This window comes from Ascidia mentula, chromosome 2 (assembly GCF_947561715.1).
Source record: "Ascidia mentula chromosome 2, kaAscMent1.1, whole genome shotgun sequence".
NCBI lineage: Eukaryota > Metazoa > Chordata > Ascidiacea > Phlebobranchia > Ascidiidae > Ascidia > Ascidia mentula.
This window is the reverse complement of record NC_138567.1, coordinates 16,307,159-16,323,493: the sequence shown is the minus strand read 5'-3', so window position 1 is coordinate 16,323,493 and position 16,335 is coordinate 16,307,159. Positions and strand designations below refer to the sequence as shown.

Here is a 16,335-nt window from a genome sequence, read left to right as displayed (position 1 = left end):
TAGCCCAAAACCGCCAAAACAAGGAATTTCTAAAACAAGCCCAAAACCAACCCAATTTTCCTCTGACGTAGCTGGAATTCGGCAACTGTTTGTGAATTGTCGAAAGCAGTTGTGCAGTCTTGCTAATGACAGTGGTTAGAAAATCCATTTGATTAAATACTCCAAGACATAACTGTGATGTGAGTGTTACTGCATAAAATGATCCGTTTATTTCATGCTACACATGTACAGTGAAATTTATAAATTTATCACAATAAAATCATTTGAAAAACTGTCCTAGCACAAAGCAGAGTAGATTTTATTGTAACCGACGTTTCGTCTTTCATTGGCGGTAAACTACAGCTTAGTTAAACACTACTTTGCATAAAAAAAATCTTTTGACTTCAATTTTTCTTGGTCCATAAAAGTTGAAACAGAAAGAGTACCATCAGTGCGTCCACTTTAAAATGTAGTGACAGGATGATGACGTTAATAGCGTCTGATCCAAAGCATTTCTTCAATTTCATACACAATTAGCGTTTGTACAAACCAGGGCTCCGCAAACTCAAAACAAATAAAAATCATTCAGATCAGTATTTCATGGCCATATATAGTTGTTGATACTTTATATTCATCCGCGAAGTGCGAATAGCAGTCAACTGGGTCGTTTCTAAAATATGTCTGTTAGAATCACGGAATCGAACCGGAGCTGAATCTGAACCCGTCAGGGTCAATCTGCAAAAACCTGAACAAGAAAATTGGTTCTCAAATAAAACAAAAAAAAATAAATACTAAAAAATCACATGACAACGACTTTCTCACATTGATTTGGATTCAAAAGTACAACTTTAGATAAGAACAAATGAAAAATCAAACAAAAGTATTTCACCCAACGGTTAAGGATAAAGTATTTGGTTTCGTTCCACGCGTCGCTATGGTCACGTGGTTTTGCCAACTACTCGAATTAATAGAAGATAATAGAACAGCTCGAATAACACACACATACACGGTTATTTATACAGAGGTTAGTTTGAACTGATTATTTAATAAAGTCACGTGAACGTTATATGAGGTTCACAGGCTTCGCAGCCAAGGCATTGCAGCCAAGCTGGATCAGCCACTTTTCCCGACAAGTCGGAGCGAGATCTGAAAAATCAAGCTCCCGGTGAGGTTTGAACTCACGACCCTGGGCTAACCAGGCCCAACGCTCTACCAACTGAGCTACAGGAGCTCAGTGGCTTCACGGGGTATATTGGGCCTGCGCAGTGGGGCGGTCCCGCCTTGCTATGCGTAAGCATGGCATTACTTCTGCGGTGAACGTTATAGGTACACGAGGGCACGATAATATCCTAGAGAAACGATGGCATTAATTAATGGGCGGTTTTACACGACATTGCGGTACAAATAACTGATGTTTCACACGGCATACGAAATAAACACTTTAAACAATAGATCATGGATGTTATTATGTCATATCATTGCTCACAAAAAACTTTGCTGCAATACCTATGACGAACCTCTGAGTTCCTTATTTTTTGCTTCACTTTAAAATTCTATATTACTCATATCTGTGACGTTCCTAGTTAATGTTGGAAGTTGCTGAACCTAAAATATCAATATAACAAATATATCCTGTACATTCTGTACCACGTTATTTAAAATCCAGCATTTATTTTAACACCAACGTTTATTCGCCAAGACCAGCAGTTCCAAAGAGAAGGTCACAATGCATCGATCGTTCATATATAAACGTGTGCGATACCTAATAGATTTCTACATACAAATAACACTACATCTCACCTTTCATAAAGGCAACATAATCAAACACAATTAAAAAACAAATTTGGCACAACAAATCCCAATTGCACTCTAGATCAAGTCGTTGCGTTTTTTTAATCAACCTACCACAGCGTGTAGTATATATAGGACTGTTCCTGAGTGGGCACTGCGTGCCATAAGTTACGCCTCAGTTCACCACTTGCCCCACGGACAATGTAAGACCGCGGTGAAACATGAGGTGATATCATTTCGCAGTGACGAAAATCACCGTCCTTGTTAATCCAGGCATACGTTTCTGGACAAAGGTTAGGTAACCGATGTGCGCGATGTCGTTCTGTGATCACATCGCCGAAATCCTTTCAGGAAGTTCCAATTAGGCACAAGGAGGTTCTTCATCATGTGTACGGTTGTCCGCACTCTTCTACCTATTGACAATTCTGCGGGAGACCAACCAGACTTCATAGGGGTTGATCGGTATGCCAGCAACGCTGCGGGAATGTCTTCTGCTTTTCGGAGTAGACCTTTGATGGTTTAAACAGCACCCTCTACCTCGCCATTGCTCTGCGGAAAATATGGACTACCAGTAACATGCCTTATACGCAGCTGCAAATTCTTTTAAGATTTTTAAAGCGAATTGTGGCCCGTTGTCGAAAACAACCTCTTCAGGAATTCCATGGCGAGCAAAAACATACTTTAAATGCAGTATCGCACTCTCCGAAGTAGTTGTAAATTAACTTATCGCATCGTAAGCATATTTGTACAAGCAAGTAACAACCGACAAATCGCTGCCCAAAAAAGCATCAAGCAACGTTGATAATTTGCAGGGTCGACACTTTTTTTGAATTCAGGGTTCGGTAACCTTCGACTGCGTACATATCGATGGACTGTTTGGGTTTTGGAATGAAATAAATGACAAAATAAAAGCCTGAGAACTCAAAACATGAAAACAAAGAATGAAATTAAATGAAAGTACGTTGTCATAATTATGTTACAAATATTAACTGATGCAAGAGTGTTTTGTTTGGAAATTTTACGAAGTGTTCAAGCAAAGCAAACATTTGATGTTATTTCGATGGAAGCTTCTATTTCAAAGATTTTAATGGTTAATAACTTTTACGCAACAATTATGTCCAAAATCACTCATTTGGGTCATATTCAAAAAAAAAACTGAGCTGGACTCGTACGCGATATAATTAAGGTTGGGAACCACTGTGCAACAAAGACAAACTGCTTGTTCATATTTTTATTATTATTGAACGATAATTTTAAGAATATATGGTTAGTAGGTTGAGGTTTACCATTTCTATGTTCTCCGAAAGACGTTCGGTACCAACGCTTGTCAGAACGCGGGCAGTAACTCAGGTCTACATTTTTGACATTGCCCATCCAAAACGTCACGACAGCCTCCCCAATGTCCCCTATGTCGTTGTAAGATAAGTTGAGTCTCTTCAGCTGAATAAATAGGTAAAGATTAAAGCAATAATTTATTTGTGTTGTCGACGATAATCGATCAACCTTAAAGCTATTGCACAAAAAAATTGCTCAAGAAAAGGGGGACATTCTGCTTTCTTTTGTTCATAGTTTAGGTCAGTTTGCACCACTTTAAAAAGACTTGGCGGTAAACTGTATCATGGGGCAAAAATAAATGTTTGCATATGCGTGTCTCACAATGTAACGAAAGTGTAATGGTCAGTGCGCTCGTCTGGTGCAAAAAAACGGAAAAGGTTTTTCTTCCAGTTTTGTTTCCTTTCTCGTGGGTTTGTGTGTATAAATTTTGCGATGGGGTTGTTTACGGCATTTTGCATAACTACAGGACCTATATGGCAATTGAACCATAGAAATCCTGCTATTAAGGCCGTATGCAATAATGCACCTCTGACCGTTCCGCTTGTTTCCCAATCACCGTTGCTGGGTTTTGTGACTTGTATAGGAACCTAATATTTATCCAAGTTAAAAAAGAAATTATTGCTCCAGTAGGGGACAATACACAGCAAGGAATTGTTGAGACTCCTGGAAGATCTTATGACCTACAGGGGCCATAAACAGCTGTGGGAGGTTACTTAAGCAATTATTCAGCAACTAACTTTGGTGATATTGTGTGTAGGAGAGATATCATTGAACCACAATAGATGTGATACTTAAACATTTTTTGCAAAATCCAGTTGCATTTTTTCTTGCTTTTTTACCCCAAATAATGTCCAACACGGAGGGGTCAAATTTCCTCAGGGGTCAATAATACACCTGTCCGGCCACCACTTTGGACCAGAATGCGTAGATGCGGGATGGATCTTTCACAAAACCACAAATTAATGGGCCCTCAAAACCCCACTAAAACTGACCGAAACTCGCTTAAATTCGCCTTAGCAACAGTACATGCATATGTGTTCACTCAACCTAAAAATTAACCCCTATGCATCACTGGTTGCTTTGTGACGTCCTGCTTCTGTTGTGACAGGGAATACATTACAAGGTGGGCATTTCAGCGAAGCTTATTTTAATAGAAATACAGATATACGTCCTCCAGTGCGTTTGTTTGGTATATTGGGTAAACTTATATTGTATTCATTCATCACTGAAGGCAACCTATACTTAAATAGTCCACGCTTACCGGATTCTGCAAAGAGCGCATGTTGTTGGACAGATGCATGACAGCAATAAAACTCAGGTCGCATACACTCAGGTCTAATTCTTCAATGTTTTCGATGCAATTTGCAACCGAAGCTGCCCCGCTGTCTCCAATCGGGTTGAAGGATATGTTGAGTTTCTTCAGCTGAAAACGTACATTTTTGTGTGAATATCATTAATGTATTGAACAAATATTGATGGCTTTCAATTGCTTCATTGTGGAAAATTTGGGACTAAAATCCATGTTTACGATTTTGCAAAATAATTTGTTGTCCTACCTGTAAAGACAAGTTATTCTCCAAAGCTATTTTACAAATGTGGAAACTTAATGATTTATTCTATTCCAAGTCTCGGCTTTTCATGAGGCAAGTTAAACGATGAAGTTTGTTGTATTGTCACCAGATTGTTTGGAAATGTCGAGGTAAAGCATGAAACGCAATTGTTTGAATGTCATAACGCACACGTAGTTTTTTTGCCAACACGATTTGTTCGACATACTCACATTTGCCACATTCTTTTTAAATGTAGCAACGTTATAAGTAAATCGTATTCCTTTTCAGTCGAACTTTTTTTTATTTCAGATCGATGACAATCCTGCTTATAAGTTATTTAACTGGAAAATAATCTCGGTGAATCTACTTGCAACTAACTGGTTTTGCAATCGTCGTATTTTCTTTCATGCCCTGTGTCATATGGCTTTAACCGCCCTAAATCAGTCACAGCAGTTTCACTTCATAAACTGATAAAGCAAGGGTTTATATGGTATTGGCTTATGGTATATCGATCAATTACGCTTGAAGTGAAGTTGTTTATTTTTTGAAATAGGTATGTAATCCAACATAGCATTAAGATACATGTTTGTTAAATGCAACGCATCAATGCTCATTACACTCAGGGGATCAAAAACAATGTTTTAGGGGCCACCATTGAAAGTTATCTAATACGTGGTTAATTTTGTTTACCAACTTTCCACATAGCTTTATAGGCCTGTGAGAAGCCCCGCTGTCTTTGATCGGACTGTTGGAAAGGTGAAGGACGCATATTGGTATTTCTATGAAAATGAGTTTTGGTGCTCGGAAATGCTCACCGTGTAGACCTTTGTCACAATAGAAATTTTACGTCACAAAGCAAACCAGTGATGCATATACGTCAATTTTACGGTTGAATGAGCGCACATGCGTGTGCTGTTGTCATGGCGAATTTTAGGGTGTTTGGGGCAGTTTTAGTTGGGTTTTGGGCTATTTTATTCAGGTAGTTACTTGCTGGTGAGTACAGCTGAAAATTATGGTAAAATGGAGCACAAAATTCAGGCTGTATTTGTGGAAAAATGAATCGTTTAAGTGGCCGATCATTCGTGATTTTGTGAAAGATCCATCCCAGATCAACAAATTTTAATCAAAATTAGTCACTAGAAAAATGGTTTAGCCACCCACTGGGGGCATTTGCCCCCCCTGGTCAGTCAATATTTTGACAACAAAAAGTAACAAAAATTGAAACTGGATTTTGCAGAAAAATGAATCGTTCAACTACGCACTCATTTTCATTTTTTTGTAAGTTCCAACTCTTCTCTATGCAATGGCATCAAATTTAGTTGCTGAAAAAGTGCCGAAGCACCCCCCAGGGCTGTTTATACCCCCCTGTTGGTCATAAGATCTTCCAGGAGGCTCAACAAGTCCTTCCTCTGTACAGTCTCATCCAGTAGCAAAATTTTTTTTTTTTAACTTTGAACAATACTAGGTCTCTATGTAACTCACAAGACCCATCAACGGTCATTGGGAAACAAGCGGAAGCTGAATCAATAAAAAAGTAAAACTTAGCCCAAGTAATTAATCTACAGTTCCAAACGACTTTTTCACACGGAGAAAACCTTGTGTGATTTCTGTAAGATTTTGTTAAAATGTTTTTTGAGCCGACATTTCAAACGTATCGGTGTTCATCATCAATGTTATTGTTGAATGACCGAGACTGACAAAACCATTAAGAAAATTCCACCTTCATTCATATAAAGCGTTTCTTTTACCGAGACTGCAATTCTTCGTATGACTATTCTAAATTAATACGGACATTCCATAGTCCTATGCTTTCTTTCCTAAGCTCAATGCTTGTCTTCAAAATTTGGGTCCTGGCGCATCTCGAAGATCATTACACTAAACCAGGAGTGCGTGACGCAACAAAACATTAATTTACTAAACGATTTCGAAAAATTTATGGAATATAAGTTACAACTACTTTCAAGCCACAATCGTTGCAATTTGCCTTTCGACCCAGTGCAGTCTCTATCCAGCACGATCCTTAATCATACGATGGTTTTTATCCAAAAATTTGATGTCATTACCAAACACAACTTTATCATTCGTGGCTAAGGTGTGTTTGACTTATAAACACATCGCAATAAAAACAGACACAACATGCTTACCGGATTCTTCAATGATTTAATGTTCTCTGACAGAAGTTCAGCACCAGCACTTGTCAGTTTGCATCCTCTCAGGTCAACATCTTCAATGTTATGAATGCATTTTCCAACCGAAGCTGCTCCACTGTCACCTATCGGATTGCCGGATAGGTTGAGCTTCTTCACCTGAATACATTGTGGCTATAAAATAACTGTCAATAGCAATAATGTAACCCAGCGTTAATATTAGTTCTATTTACATGCTCTATACATACCACATTTAAAGATGAAAAAATATAACTTAGTAATCATCAGTCAGCCATCATGATACTGGGAGTTATCACAAGACAACAAAACTTTTTCTACTACGTGAAATAGAGTGAATAATTAATTGAATGACACACAAAAAAAGCTGCCCCACTGACTCCAATTGGGTTGTCAGACGGGTCAAGTTTCTTCAGCTAAACACATTTTTAACTGAAAAAAAGTAAGAGTGACATTAACTATCAACTGTTCATATATTTTCGTTTTAGCTTTAGTTCCAAACCAAAATGCACGATTGTTTTATTTTAAACAACAATTTGTGTCGTTCCATGGAAAATAGAGTCTTGCAACTAATCTTTCCCTTAGTTTTGGTGTTAAATATTCATTACCATAAGCTGTACATTCCATAGTCCTATGTTTTCTTCGTGTGGTATTGACACCAAGTACACATTAAAAAGCTTCCTACGTTTGTTTGCTTCATGTATTTGTACAAGTAAGAGGCTGAGTTGCTGAGTAAACCTTCAGCGTCAAACTGGTAGTGGCCATACTTTGACATAATTATTTGAGCTATTACTTAATGCCTTTTTATATAGCATTTTGTTTTAATTTAAAAACAACCTTCGACTTTCTGTTTATGTCGCTAACAATATTTTTATGGAACTGACCACAAAATAGGAATAGATTTTTTGGGGAATTCAAAGGTACCATTCGACTGGCGAGTGATGAAAATAATTCACAAAAAGCAAGAAATTATAATATGTGGTTAGTTAGTTGAGGTTTAGCAGATTTTCCAACTTTTCTATGTTCTTTGAAAGATGTTTGGCACCAACATCTCCAAAAGAACATAGAAAAGTTGCCCTGTTGTCCCGTAGCTAGTTGTAGTAAAGGTCAAGCTTCTTCAGCTAAATAAATACTGGTTGAAACAGTTGTGATCTCTATGGTAACATTTTTGACGAATTTTTTGCTCGCAAGGACTCTTTAACTTACTGGGATTTCCCTCTTTCGAATTAAGAAGCACAGGTTTTCGACATCAGTTGAATGAATAGAAGAATTTTCAAAGTCCAGATCATCTGAAAGTAAGCTGGAAATAGATGAAGTTATGTCTTCATCATTTGCTTCACGGGCCCAGCTGCAACCACGAAGTATATTTTCACGGTTGTTGTTCTTCTCCATATACGATATAATCAGCTTCTGTAGCAGAAAATTCTTAGCTTTCCAATCTTCGTATCTACATCCGGGAACTACCAACTTTAGGTCGTTGAAAACTGATAAATCACGAAGTCCAAATGCAAACCTGGCAACAACTTCCCACCTATCCTCGATAAATAGTGAGTATTTTTCCTTGAATTCCTGTAAGGGCATGATCATCATCAGGTAAACCGCAACGAAAAACTCTTGCCAGATCAGGTGAGAGAAATATATATGCTTTTGTCCATTTAAAATTGTTAATTTTAGGTTTCCTTTCTTTGTAACAGAAGTGTTCAAAAATGAATTGGCTGTGGAATCATCAATGCCAGCTCTCAATAAATCCGTAGTGCTAAATATGATCTTTTGATTATTGAAGCCATCAAAAGCCATTTTTACTAGCTTGTCCAATTCTCGTTGCTCACCCTTGAGGTGTTCAGTTTGTGAATATTGAACACAAGTGGAAGCGAGAACTTCAGTAAGTGAAACAAACTGAATATCACCATCGCAAGTCATTAGGTAAAGGACAGTCAAAATAAAATTTACAGGCACATAAGAGTAAGCAAATAAATTTTTGGTATTTTCTAATTTTTTATGTATCGAGTCGTATTTTACACCGCAAATCTGTTGTCCAAGCTCTTGCTGCGAGTTTTGAGTTAAGCCAAGGATTTCAACAATAAACCTTGGTCTATGTGAAGAATGGAGGTTATAGAATGGAGCTGGTCGTGACGTGAATATCTTACGAGAACAAGGAAGCAAATTTCCATTCAGTAAATGCTTGAGATAAACTTCTGGTTTATTTTTTCCTTCTAACAAAGGAAAGGATACTACACTTAAAAACGATTCGAAAACAGCCTCGTCCACGCCGTCGAACATCATGACAATATCTGTATCTATTTTAAGAGCTTCTAAGATGCCTATTGCTTCAACTTGTGTGTATTGATCGTGAATTAGCAAGGTGTGAAGTAAGAACTGAAGAAAAGTCATCTCCTTGGTGAAATCGATGTTTCGAACTACGATGTAGAAAAAGTAAGATATTTTACCAAACAACTGATGGTCAGATAAAGCTTGCAAAGCCCAATTTTTGGCAGAAGTTGTTTTACCGATTCCAGCTTGGCCGATAACCCCCACAATATTGCCGTGCTTCTGCACGTATTCTTTTTTCGCTTTAGCAGCAGGTGCTGAAAATTTGTTGTTTGCTTCCTCTTGCGCTGTTTGCTTTGCACGAGCAAACATTTGTGCTGGGGTGATGTCACCGGACGGCCGATCGTAAACCTTAGCAAAGTCTTTTCTACGGCGGTAATGTCCTTCAGCTAGAAACTCATCATTAATTCGTTGAGGTTTACCGACTATCGAAAGGATGACTGGGATTATTGGTCGTTCGGAAAAATCAGCAAGTGTTGACTCTGTGCTGGTGATGGACTCAACTCTGTTACGTAAATCTGACTTGAGACGCTCACCTAAAAAGGTTTGTAAATCATGTTACCAAGCTAAACAACAATGGTTTACAAGTGCATGATCGCAGTCGGTCATGCAGTAAACTTTTTATCAACTACAAAAATGATAAACTTTAAACTGACATTGCATTGAATTAAATCAACGTAGCCAGCATGACTCGGTTTATGTTTCTAAGAAATTCCAAGCTTACTTTTATCCTGTGTTTCAACACCTGAAACAAAACAACTATGCATGGCAGAAAATTACATAAATTTCAAAATAAGTGCTTTTACAGTTTAAAAAAAATTCTCGAGCTAGCTGCTGTAGTTGTAACTACACTAATACTTACATTTCAACAATAAACTTTGCTGATTTGTCGAAAAGGAAGGTGCCATATCTAGTTGCCCACATGGATGGATAATATTAAGATAAACATCCCCCTGAACTCCAGCAATGCTCCCTTTAATATTTGCTCCCCTTGCATCAAAACTTTGAGATGGGCCTGCAAAGTTAAAAGTTCAATTTTATGAAAGTTTAAAATTACCAAACCAGCATTTAAGGTCGAATTAATATAGCACAAGAAAACAGTCGTGTTGTAGCTACCAGAAATTATATTGTTAACCAACTTGCCTCGATTAACCTTTACTGCATTATTTTTATAATGCATCAAAGCAATGACGCAACGAATAAAGTCTATTATAGAGAACAAGTCATGTTGGTGATATATACAAAGTACAATTAAATTGCATATATTTTAATTCAGTTATTAAGCCAGTAAATATATATTTTTCATAGAATAATAAATTTCCTCTTCGACCATATAGCCTTGGTGTCGACAGGCGCCTTGCATAAAGTAAATGAAGAACACAAAAACTTTTCGTTATTTAACAACACAAACCAGCCATAAATCGCGAGCTAATTAAAATGTGCCTAAATGTCGTAAAGATGACATTGACCACAATTTTACAATGAACACATTAAATAAATCAGCAATTGCACATCTAAACACTTTTGCAGTAGGCAGTTTGTACTTGCATAAGAAAAACAGCAGTGCAATGATATGAAAAATACAGCACCTATCTTGTTGAAGACACATCAAGTATTGAGTTTTGGCAATGTTTTTTATGTAAAACCTTACTACAAAAAAGCGTTCATAGAAAATTTAGAAAGCTAAGAACCCAACGTGCGGTTGTTAAAGGATTGTGGTTGTATAACCAGGTATAAATATCGCATTAAAAAATAAATTTGACATTCGCTGTATTTTTTCTTAAATATCTGCACAACGCTGAATTTTGGAGTTTACAGTGCGATGAGAGTCAAGAAAACTGCGAAACAACCCCAACTCACCATTCTTATTTGAATATCTCCCAACGTGCAAGGATTGTGGTTGTATAACCAGGTATAAATATCCCATTAAAATAAATTTGACATTCGCTGTATTTTTTCTTAAATATCTGCACAACGCTGAATTTTGGAGTTTACAGTGCGATGAGAGTCAAGAAAACTGCGAAACAACCCCAACTCACCATTCTTATTTGAATATCTCCCAACTTCACTTTGCGCAGTCTTCTCATGGGCGCTTTCAGTTTGATGATTCTGATCTGTCTTTTGATCCGGAGTGTTCATCTGATCCCGCTCTACATTTTGATTTTGATTTTGTTCTCTCTCGTCGTCATGATCCCAATTTTCACAACCTTTTTTCGACCTCTTTCGATTTCCCGCGGACCCATTATCCCGATTGTGATCTTTCTGAGTCCCATAATCCCAAGATCTCTTCCGATTCAAATTTCTTTCAGATTCATGATGCTGTGTCCTCTCCAGAATCTGAACCCTCTTAGCCTGTTTGCCCTTACCATCCGAATGCTCTGCAACAACAAGTTCCAGCAAGTCAACCAACATTCCTTTTTAATAATCCTCCAACTTACTGATACTCAATTAAAATGGGCAATAAACATTAACGTTGCGTTCAAGTTTACAAAACCAACATTTAAGACATAGTTACAACAAAACATTTATAAGCATCATAACCACTGTTCAAAATGAATAAATATTTGTTTCCTGCATTAATTACCAGAAGATGTTGAAGGTTTATCATCTCTTATCTCACGAATATTTTCTTCACTGGCCATATCAGTAGCCCTCTCTAGTAGATCTGTATTACGAACTTGTCAAAATTAAGAACATAATTTAGTAGATTGCAACAGTTTTTTATTAAATAGTGTCAATCTTTATAACAAACAGATACATCATACTACGAAGATACAAATAAACAATGGCAGTATACACAACATAAAGACCATTTTCCTAATTGAAAAACCTCACAAAGCAAAATCTTTTCACAAATATAATGTTTCTGTTGCTGCCAGGCAAAAAGATTTGTAAATTTAAGAGTCTGTCCTTCTGGCACAAAAAAAAAAGGAACTTTATTGACCGACGTTATCCAACAAGGCTTCCTAAGGGTAACGGTACTGATACAGCACACAACCAACACCAAGAAAACGTACCAACACGAAAAAATATATAACGCTAACACCGCGTGTGAAATCACGTGATGTTAAATGGCGGGAAAACAACAGTTACAGCATAGTATACCGTCGTCATTTCGGCGAAATAAAAAAAAAATTCTACGAAAAGTATTTTACGCATGAGTGAATACAGCTCAATTCAAATTTCTATGAATTTAAAACATGTTTTATACGTGATTCAGAAATGTAACTAACTAAAAATTAGTTGTGAGCGCAATGGCGGCAGAGACATCTTGACATATAAGCGAAAATTCAAACACTTTCCGGGCCATAGGATATCCTATAATTTTGCACAGGGCTTGCCTAGAGCATACAGGTGAAGGTGATATAAGTTAAAATACCAACCGGCTCCACAATTACCAGCGAAATGGACTGAAACAGAGGTCATTGTATGTGACGACATTGAGGCTTCTTGTGAGCGCAATGGCGGCAGAGACATCTTGACAAAAAGCGAAAATTCAAACACTTTCCGGGCCATAGGATTTCCTATAATTTTGCACAGGGCTTGCCTAGAGCATGCAGGTGAATGTGATATAAGTTAAAATACCAACCGGCTCCACAATTCCCAGCGAAATGGACTCAAACAAAGGTCATTCTGTGTGAAGGCATACAGGTTGCTTGTGAGCGCAATGGCGGCAGAGACATCTTGACATATAAGCGAAAATTCAAACACTTTCCGGGCCATAGGATTTCCTATAATTTTGCACAGGGCTTGCCTAGAGCATGCAGGTGAATGTGATATAAGTGAAAATACCAACCGGCTTCACAATTCCCAGCGAAATGGACTGAAACAGAGGTCATTGTATGTGACGACATTGAGGCTTCTTGTGAGCGCAATGGCGGCAGAGACATCTTGACAAAAAGCGAAAATTCAAACACTTTCCGGGCCATAGGATTTCCTATAATTTTGCACAGGGCTTGCCTAGAGAATGCAGGTGAATGTGATGTAAGTTAAAATACCAACCGGCTCCACAATTACCAGCGAAATGGACTCAAATAAAGGTCATTGTGTGTGACGGCATACAGGCTGCTTGTGAGCGCAATGGCGTCAGAGACATCTTGAAAAAAGCGAAAATTCAAACACTTTCCGGGACATAGGATATCCTATAATTTTGCACAGGGCTTGCCTAGAGCATGCAGGTGAAGGTGATATAAGTTAAAATACCAACCGGCTCCACAATTACCAGCGAAATGGACTCAAATAAAGGTCATTGTGTGTGACGGCATACAGGCTGCTTGTGAGCGCAATGGCGTCAGAGACATCTTGACAAAAAGCGAAAATTCAAACACTTTCCGGGCCATAGGATATCCTATAATTTTGCACAGGGCTTGCCTAGAGCATACAGGTGAAGGTGATATAAGTTAAAATACCAACCGGCTCCACAATTCCCAGCGAAATGGACTGAAACAGAGGTCATTGTATGTGACGACATTGAGGCTTCTTGTGAGCGCAATGGCGGCAGAGACATCTTGACAAAAAGCGAAAATTCAAACACTTTCCGGGACATAGGATATCCTATAATTTTGCACAGGGTTTGCCTAGAGCATGCAGGTGAAGGTGATATAAGTTAAAATACCAACCGGCTCCACAATTACCAGCGAAATGGACTCAAATAAAGGTCATTGTGTGTGACGGCATACAGGCTGCTTGTGAGCGCAATGGCGTCAGAGACATCTTGACAAAAAGCGAAAATTCAAACACTTTCCGGGCCATAGGATATCCTATAATTTTGCACAGGGCTTGCCTAGAGCATACAGGTGAAGGTGATATAAGTTAAAATACCAACCGGCTCCACAATTCCCAGCGAAATGGACTGAAACAGAGGTCATTGTATGTGACGACATTGAGGCTTCTTGTGAGCGCAATGGCGGCAGAGACATCTTGACAAAAAGCGAAAATTCAAACACTTTCCGGGACATAGGATTTCCTATAATTTTGCACCGGGCTTGCCTAGAGAATGCAGGTGAAGGTGATGTAAGTTAAAATACCAACCGGCTCCACAACTCCCAGCAAAATTGTGTGAAAGCGGCTTACTTTTCCTCATCTTTTACCTAGCTTAATACTATCGTTTTGTAGTTGGGTGTGGCGTTGAAGATGTTTAACGTTATGAAATATGTTGTGTTTTCTCCATTTTCCTCATTATCATTTTCATAATGTTTTCAATGTATATTGTGTTGTCAGATTGGTCGGAGCAATTGCTCCTCTTTTGCTCCTATTTTAAATTGCCCAATGGACGTCTTTCCTAACCTTTGTTACGTCACAACAATTACACCGGAAGTTTGTTCAAAATTTTATTAAAGTTCACTTGCTATTTGTTACCTTGGTGAGTAGATGTTTGAAGATTTATAGATTATTTTGTTCGTGTAGGTGACTATAACATTGTGCAGAACTTTATATTTGCCTTGGAGAAGCTTACCGCGATGCATACAATGATGGTTTGATTTTTACATAAACTTGGTGAAGAAAGTTTAAAACTTTTTTGAGACTTTTAAAGCAGAAATATTCAAGTTCTTTGCTATCGTATTGAATTAAAATGATACCTTTCATCTGCTAATTGACGTAATTGAAGTATGGGAGATGTAGCTAAGTGTGAAAAGTGGTTAACGACTGGGAGACGCAGTTAAGCACTCTTTAAAACGATGCAATCTGTGCTGACGGTATCTGATTTATTTAAATTGATAATTTTGCAGAAAACTATACTTGCAAAACGCTCTATTATCATCCAACTGCTATCCGAGACATCATCCGTATCCGACGACCTCAGTATCCAATACATTTCTCAACAAGCCACGACAGTCCTGTGTTTGAGGAGCAAAGATCAATTGACGATGGGAAGAAGAACGCCGCCCAAAAAATATGAAGTTGGAGTGTCCGGGAAGCAGACATGTTACCTCCGTGCTGAGGGGTCACCGCTTCCTTCCGTGTTGTTGGTGACCGACAGCAACGGGAGGAACATTGTCTGCCCCCAGGTGGTATCGGCGATAAGTAAACTTTTTACTTTAAGTGCTATTTCTATTCCAGGGGGAACACTGAACCATGGTGCGGAGGAAATCATGTACGGGAAAAGGTTCGAGTCAGTTGATTTTATCATTCTGGCTCTTGGTACGAACGACCTGGTCTCTCGGCATGCTGATCACCACCATAACAGTATCGGGACTGATTTTCAACAGCTGATCGAGGTGTGCCAACAAACGTACCCGCAGTCCCAGGTTGGTTTATTGTTGTGTAAGCAACGTTAGTTTAGTTGTTAAACACGTAGCAAATAATAGGAATTGCTCTTTCTACCATGGTGCATCCTGGACGAAACATTGGTTTCAATAAACACTTTCGAAACTTGGCTGAAGAGCAATTTCTCTTTATTACTATGCCTGGCAGTAAAAACAGCACTACGTAGCAAAGATTATGCATGACAATATACCCACAAAAATTTGAAGAAAAAACTGTTGGCGCACGCAAATGTGCAAATAGCGGCCCCAGTATTTTTTTGTCTGTTTGCGTAACATAAACGTACTCCCGCTTTTGGTTAGAAATATATTCAATGATATAAGTCATTTTTTTCTGATATTCGTTTTCATTTAAGATTGTGATGGCTGGAATCTTGAAACAATCTGGTTTTCACAAAGACTGCGTTCCACAAGTCAACCGGGTACTATGCAACCTTGCTCAGGAGTATGGGCTCAGCTTCTTGGATTTTAACATCTCCAACGATCGAGGGAACTGGAGCGATAAACTCCATCTCTCACACGTAGGGCTGCGCCACTACATGGACAGTCTTGAAGAACATGTCCATACTCTTCTGGCTGTGGAAGATTCAGTTGGTGAGATAAAAATGACCAAAATAATTTCAATGCAGCATATAATCTAATGGTTTCCCATTTCGTATTGTAATATTTTGCAGTACAAATTACGAAACAAATTTGTTTTGACACAATTCAAACTATTTTCTGTTAAACAGTTCCAACCGTTAACGTCCGTCCAAAAAAAGCAACTCCAAACAACTCTTTCCACTCCAGTCCATCACTCAACGGACGAAGAAAATACAAACCCCTAAGCTGTTTCGGTTCCGTCGTTGACTGCATGCGGCTAAAGAACATGAAGGAAGTCGTTCGTAACTCGTCGGCTCAAGCTGTTGGCTCCCATGGCCGAGT

At 38.4% G+C, this 16,335-nt stretch overlaps 2 protein-coding genes and 1 non-coding gene across 14 annotated transcripts in view; 1 reads left to right on the top strand and 2 right to left on the bottom strand.

Annotated features, from left to right (window-relative positions):
• Window positions 1-16,335, top strand: part of LOC145890428 (NACHT, LRR and PYD domains-containing protein 12-like) — a 481,386-nt gene that overhangs the window by 249,504 nt on the left and 215,547 nt on the right. The window lies entirely within an intron of this gene.
• LOC145888951 (NACHT, LRR and PYD domains-containing protein 12-like) lies at window positions 670-11,790 on the bottom strand. Its single transcript, XM_082979820.1, has 9 exons — window positions 11,733-11,790; window positions 11,188-11,526; window positions 10,011-10,163; window positions 8,027-9,684; window positions 7,180-7,236; window positions 6,800-6,961; window positions 4,367-4,528; window positions 3,089-3,210; window positions 670-724 (listed from the first exon to the last, which is right to left on the bottom strand). The coding sequence occupies exons 1-9, from the start codon at window positions 11,788-11,790 to the stop codon at window positions 670-672; spliced, it is 2,766 nt and encodes a 921-aa protein (XP_082835946.1).
• Trnat-ggu (transfer RNA threonine (anticodon GGU)) lies at window positions 1,137-1,210 on the bottom strand. Its single transcript has one exon. It is a non-coding gene; the product is annotated as a tRNA-Thr (tRNA).

What these genes read in the sequence shown, in the direction of transcription:
- LOC145888951 (XM_082979820.1), bottom strand. Translation starts at nt 11,790, where the DNA reads ATGGCCAGTGAAGAAAATATTCGTGAGATAAGAGATGATAAACCTTCA. An exon ending in TAAACCTTCAACATCTTCTG is followed by an intron (nt 11,527 to 11,732) that starts GTAATTAATGCA and finishes TTGTTGTTGCAG; the next exon opens with AGCATTCGGATGGTAAGGGC. An exon ending in TCAGTGGGGCAGCTTTTTTT is followed by an intron (nt 6,962 to 7,179) that starts GTGTGTCATTCA and finishes CAATGTATTCAG; the next exon opens with GTGAAGAAGCTCAACCTATC.